Below are 6579 nucleotides of genomic sequence, written 5' to 3' on the forward strand. Positions count from 1 at the left end.
TGTATCCTATGTAAGTATGGTGGGGCGCAGAAGGAACAAAAACACAGACTGATCCGAATCAAAAACAAGGTAGGTATCTTAACAAGGTATAACATACCTTGCTTGTTTTTGTATTATGAATTTTGGAACGTTGGAAGTCTATTTTGTGTGTGGATTTTTTTCAGATGACTCCGTCTCTCAGCGACTATACAGCTCCCTTCTATTCGTCAAAAGTAAATGTTAAATGTGCTGTGCCACAGATTAATTTACAGTTAAACATACAGATACCAAGTGTGTTATATAATGTTATTGTTTATCGATTAAAAGGGCACGCTTAAGCGTCTTCCCAAAAGTTAAAAAAACAAACAAAACAAAAACTCCCTTCTATTCGTCTGGTTAGTTGTCCTTGTCTTGTGTGAGTGGATCTGGTTTGCTTGTTGATTGGTTAGTCGGTTGCGGGTTGGGTTACCTGGCTGCATTCTATTCAAATAAAAAGAATACACGCCAGTAACCAGGTTAGGTACTTTTTTTTTATAAAAGTACCTAACCTGGTTACTGGCGTGTCTTCTTTTTATTTAAATGCATTCTATTCAATCTGGTTGGGTGGTTCAATGACTGCCTAATTGACCGCCTCGTCATATGGGTTGTTTATCTCATTCCGTTTCCATGGTGACTTGTTGCATGCACGTCTTTGATTTTGAATGGGAAGTTGGTTATTATTGTTTATCGTCTAACCGGCACGGTTGGCCTAGTGGTAAGGCGTCCGCCCCGTGATCGGGAGGTCGTGGGTTCGAACCCCGGCCGGGTCATACCTAAGACTTTAAAATTGGCAATCTAGTGGCTGCTCCGCCTGGCGTCTGGAAAATGGGGTTAGTGCTAGGACCGGTTGGTCCGGTGTCAGAATAATGTGACTGGGTGAGACATGAAGCCTGTGCTGCGACTTCTGTCTTGTGTGTGGCGCACGTTATATGTCAAAGCAGCACCGCCCTGATATGGCCCTTCGTGGTCGGCTGGGCGTTAAGCAAACAAACAAACAAACAAACAAACAAATTGTTTATCGTCTCTTCAGTAGTCAATGCTATGCGAGACTGTTGCACGCAAAGACAACGGCTATTAGAATGATGATGACTAGAACAGGCTGTAGAATATGCACACGAAGGAAGGACGCACATCTCATTAGGAAGGACAACGAGTTATCTCATAGAAAACCATAATGAGGTGGTAGAGGATGCTGAATGACAAAGAGGCATCTATGGGATGAAACTAACTGCTGGTCCCTGGGATTAAGGGGGGGGGGGGGCAGAGGAAGACGTTGTCGAAAAGAAAGGTTTTTTTTCGAGAGAGACCGACTGTTGGTGGCGCCTGTTGAAATTTAGCACATTTTGGGTTTCTTCGTGAGAACAAAGCTACATTTTCCAGGTAAGGGGCTACATTTTCGCTACATTTTCCAGGTAAGGGGCTACATTTTCCAGGTAAGGGGGGTTGGGGTGGGGCTTTCTTCCGGAACCCAGGACATCCCTAGATCCAGCCCTATCAGAGAGACTATCTACCGGTCCTTGAGTCTAGGAGAAGAAGAGTGAGGACGAAGAAGGCCCGGAGACATAGACACGGAATGTTCGGATCTCCATGGGCTTGAGCTTCACGATGAAGGGTGACTCCATCAACTCATTATAGTCTGACGATGCTGAAACATAAACAGAAAACCATACTCAGTAAAATCTAAGAAACGAAGGGAATTAAAGGCTCTAAATGCAATACGACATGTGTAATAGAGTAAGTGAGAGTTACACGGAACTAATCTCCTGGCACCTGAGAGAATACAACAGGCATTGAAATGAACAAGCGACTTTCATCCTTAAAAAAAATTACTCAGTAATCCGTTGCGGTATTTCGAAAAGGTGGAGTGATAAACTTAAAAGTTACAATTCTTGTGATTTTCTATACTGTTTGACAAGCAATGCTAAACAAATGTTGAGATCATTGGAATGAAAAGATATGTGCAGATAATGTCAATTGCGAGATCCCAAATTCACCGTGAAAGTCTCAGGGCTTCGTAACATGAATACACGCACGCAGGAAATAGGAGAAAGAAATGGGTAGCCCTTCCCACAGTGAGAAAGCAGCCCAACTTTCCATGATGGTAACCTCACAGGACGAAATTTGTTTGTTTGTTCGTTCATGGGCTGAAACGCCCACGGCTTTTACGTGTATGACCGTTTTTACCCCGCCATTTAGGCAGCCATACGCCGCTTTCGGAGGAAGCATGCTGGGTATTTTCGTGTTTCTATAACCCACCGAACTCTGACATGGATTACAGGATCTTTTTCGTGCGCACTTGGTCTTGTGCTTGCGTGTACACACGGGGGGTGTTCGGACACCGAGGAGAGTCTGCACACAAAGCTGACTCTGAGAAATAAATCTCTCGCCGAACGTGGGGACGAACTCACGCTGACAGCGGCCAACTGGATACAAATCCAGCGCGCTACCGACTGAGCTACATCCCCGCTACATCCCCGCCCTGACTGAGCTACATCCCCCCCTGACTGAGCTACATCCCCGCCCTGACTGAGCTACATCCCCACCCTGATTGAGCTACATCCCCGCCCTGACTAAGCTACATCCCCGCCCTGACTGAGCTACATCCCCGCCCTGACTGAGCTACATCCCCGCCCTGACTGAGCTACATCCCCGCCCACAGGACGAAATGATACCAAACCTTCCCCATTTGTCACAGACACAAATAGCATCATAATATACTGACCTATAGACGGTGTGTTGACGTGATGATTATCTGTTGTCCACTGGTGCCTCTTTAGCGTGCCGGGATTAAAGTTACCACCCAGGGAGACCTCCTCTGCCTCCGTCACCTCAAAAGGTGAAAACAAATTCTGCAAAACACACAAAATCAGCATCTTTTAAATTCACACACATGTAGCTGGCTGAAAACTCCTATTAAAAGTCCAACATCGCGGGCGCGACAGATGTAGCTCTGTTTTCTTGTGCCTGTAATACATCCAGTGTCGCTCGCAAGGCTAACGTTATCTCTGTGGCCTTCTACTATAGCAAGGCCTTGTCTCCTGGAGAAGGATGGTTGGCTGTAAATGAGGCCTTGGAGTATGGTGAACAAAACGTCCCAGAACTAAATGTTTGTGATTTGTTGTGTTGTTGTTTTGTTTTGGGGTGTGTGTGGTTTTTTTTTTTTTTTTTTTTTTTTGGGGGGGGGGGGGGGGTAAATACCAAAGCAGGAACAAGAAGCAAGAATAATACTAATTTCTTTTGTTGCTGTTTTTGTTGATAATTATTACTCTTACAATTAACAGAACATAACAAAATAATCATACTGAATAAGGTATACATGATTATGAATATTGACAATAAATCAATATAATATATTGCAATATAGTTTGCTTTAGATGTTAAGTCCTTGTAATCATCATATTTCTGTATATTATACAGAAATATGATGATTACAAGGACTTAACATCTAAAGCAAACTATATTGCAGCCCTTATAAGGACCCTTGGCTTTCCCTGTGTCTTCTTCAAATTGTTTTTCAGACTTACCTGTAATTTGACGGTAGCGGCTGTGGACAATATAGGACTCTCGCCCTTTTCGTAAAAGTGCTCGAGCCTGAGAAGATACACGGTACTGTGGTTGTCACTTGTATAGTCCAATGTTAACACTTGTACGTTGTTTGGCAGGGGTTTATTGAGGAACGATTTCTGCACGGAAGAAGAAGGGAACAACACAGGTAAAAAAAACATCTGTTTCTGCTCGTTTTGGCTCACAAATAATGTTTTGTAAGTATCCCAATACACAGACAAATAGAGCCCCTCTCTCTGTTTCTCTCCTTCGCTCTCTCTTTTTCTCTCTTTCTCTCCGTATCTCTCTCTCTCTCTCTCTCTCTCTCTCTCTCTCTCTCTCTCTCTCTCTCTCTCTCTCTCTCTCTCTCTCCCTCTCTCTCTTACACACGCATTCACACCATCTTCAAACATACACTGAGACAGCAGGAGGGGGGGGGGGGGGGCATTATTCTTCTTCTCAAGAAATACACCAAAAGCACCCGATAATGCCTGCATCATCTCAGCAGGGCGTTGGCATCAGAAAGTAGTAACGTCACACAAATCCGGCGGAACTACTTCAGTACTAAAAACACTAAATGGATAGACCGGTAAATAGATCGTAAAGCCGACTGAACCAAAGATTGTAACTAGCTGCACACGTGAGAAAAAGACTATCGAAACGATTTACTGTGTTACATTTCCATTTTGCCGCTACTTAAGATTGTCAACACAAGACCTTTTGAACCCCAGGGATCCCCCAATCACAAAGAAGTGCTTCGAGCTCTTCTGACTTTTTGTAAGGGCGGAGGGGGAGCAGGGGGGGGGGGGGGAAGGGGGGGTCCTGCGCAGGTGCACGAACACAGATTACTTCCATTACCTATAGATACCACCTGTACTACACACAGGCTCTTACTACGAATAGACTGAATACATGTTGTTGTGGTTTTTTTTTACAACCCAAGCTCTCAGCACCAAATCACTTTTAAGCTTATTCCTAGTGAAGAGCTGCAATATCCAATCATCTTACCACGAAGGGACCGAACAAGAGGTGTCAGTTTCTTGCTCTTAGTGCCACGTTTCATCACCAAAGCTCTTGTGAGGTTACTTCGTAGAAAGACTTGTAGTACGGATCCAGCATCTCATGTTTGTGGTACGCACAAACAAATATGTCCAGTATCTAAAGCATCCAATGCTTGTGAAATATATAAGCAGGTTTATGAGATGCAGCATCTGTTCATATCCCACTGCGAACAGACCGAAGAAAAATGTACTTTTTGTCTCAATATCCCATTGCGAAGAAAAAAATATCCCACTACGTACAGACCGAAAAAAAAATCACTTTATGTCTTAATATCCCATTGCGTACAGACCGAAGAAGAAAAAAGTACTTCTTGTCCTGTGGGCCAGTACTGTGTCAGCACCAAAACACATGCAGTCAATACCTTAACCTCGGATTCCTTGTGATGTCTACTAAAAAAAACCAAGATGCAGTATCTAACCCCTCTAACTACAAATAAACTGCAGAAGTGTTTGTGTGACTGCGACATGCCAGCACCAAGGGACTTTTCAGCTTATTCCTGGCTCAAAGTGTTGGCGTCAGGATCAAAACATTAGACCCGTAGGGATACACTCTTTGATCAGACACCTACAAGAAAAATGTAACCGCGTCTCAGCATCAAATAATTATGGGGTGTAGAAGGAGGTATTTGAGCCACAGTGTCAAAGCATCTTACTGCAAATAGACGGTAGAAGTGGTGTTTGTTTTTTGTCCTCGGTGCTAGGTGTGGGGTGTTCCAGAAAAGAAAAAGTTGCAGTAGGTACCCGAAGCATCTGGACTCCCCACAGCCGGTCTACCTTGAGGGTCCTGGGACCCCGAGTTATATAATGTGTAGGGGGTCCTCAGCGGAAGTTTAGAGGGTCCCAAAACTAGAAGGACTTTTGGCAGTTCTGTGAGCACATTGTTCTTTTGCTTTACGGAAGTATTATTTTTCATATATCTATGTGATTTGTGCCAGGAGGGCTACAGAGAACCAAAGCACTCGCAACCCTATTCCTGACAAAAAGGGTAGAAGCATCTGAGCATCACTTGCTTGTGAGGCTCAAGAGGAGGTCGACGAAGGATCAAAGTACTTACAACCCTATATCTGGCAAAAACAGTTGAAGTACCTGAAGAACCAAATACTGCTGGTGCGCACGAGTTGGTCTATGGAGGGTTACCACACGTGTGTGCTTATTCCTGACAAGAAAAGAGTAGCTGTGTCGAAGTATCAAATGCTAGTGACACCAACGAGTAGGTCTAAATAGGACCAAAGCACTAACAGCCCTATTGCTGGCAAAAAGAGTAGCCGTATATGTTGAGCATCAAATGCTGGTGATGTGTTTACGAGTAGGTATGTGGAGGGCCAAACGACTTTGTTTGCTTATTCTTGGAAGGTAAAGAGTAGCTGTGACTAAGTATCAAATGCTAGTGACACCAACGAGTAGGTCTACAGAGGATCAAAGCGCTAACAACCCTATTGCTGGCAAAAAGAGTAGCATATCTGTTGAGCATCAAATGCTGGTGATGTGTGTACGAGTAGGCCTGTGGAGGGTGAAAGCATTTGCGTGCTTATTCTTGGAAAGAAGAAAGGAGTATCTCAGCATCAGATGCTTGTGAAGGAAACGAGTAGGTCTACAGAGCAACAAGGCGAAACAACACGATCCCTGATACAGGAGTAGCAGTATCTGAGCATCTGATGCTGGTGATGTGTACGAGTAAGTCTGTGGAGGGCCAAAGCATATGTGTGTACTTAATCTTGAAAAGAAAAGAGTAAAAGTATCTAAGCCTTAAATGCTTGTGATTTGTACGAGTAGATCTACACAGAGGACTAAAACACACCAACAACCCTATTTCTGACAACAGACGTTGTTGGCACTAATTGAGCATCAAATACTGGTGACGTCTTCGAGTAGAAACAATTACGTGCTTATCTCTGGCAAGCAAGACTAGCTGTATTTGAGCAATAAATGCTTGTGATTTGTACGAGTAGGTCTACAG

At 43.9% G+C, this 6579-nt stretch overlaps 1 protein-coding gene across 1 annotated transcript in view; it reads right to left on the minus strand.

Moving 5' to 3' along the window:
- Positions 1 to 1422: 1422 nt before the first annotated feature.
- Positions 1423 to 6579, minus strand: part of LOC138958426 (lysosomal alpha-mannosidase-like) — a gene marked incomplete in the record, with an annotated part of 49896 nt that continues 44739 nt past the window's right edge. The window contains 3 exon segments of the mRNA XM_070329569.1: positions 1423 to 1663; positions 2741 to 2867; positions 3543 to 3701. Coding sequence (XP_070185670.1) covers positions 1542 to 1663; positions 2741 to 2867; positions 3543 to 3701 — 408 coding nt within the window.

The sequence above is a fragment of the Littorina saxatilis genome, linkage group LG2 (genome assembly GCF_037325665.1).
Source record: "Littorina saxatilis isolate snail1 linkage group LG2, US_GU_Lsax_2.0, whole genome shotgun sequence".
In the NCBI taxonomy this organism is placed as follows: domain Eukaryota; kingdom Metazoa; phylum Mollusca; class Gastropoda; order Littorinimorpha; family Littorinidae; genus Littorina; species Littorina saxatilis.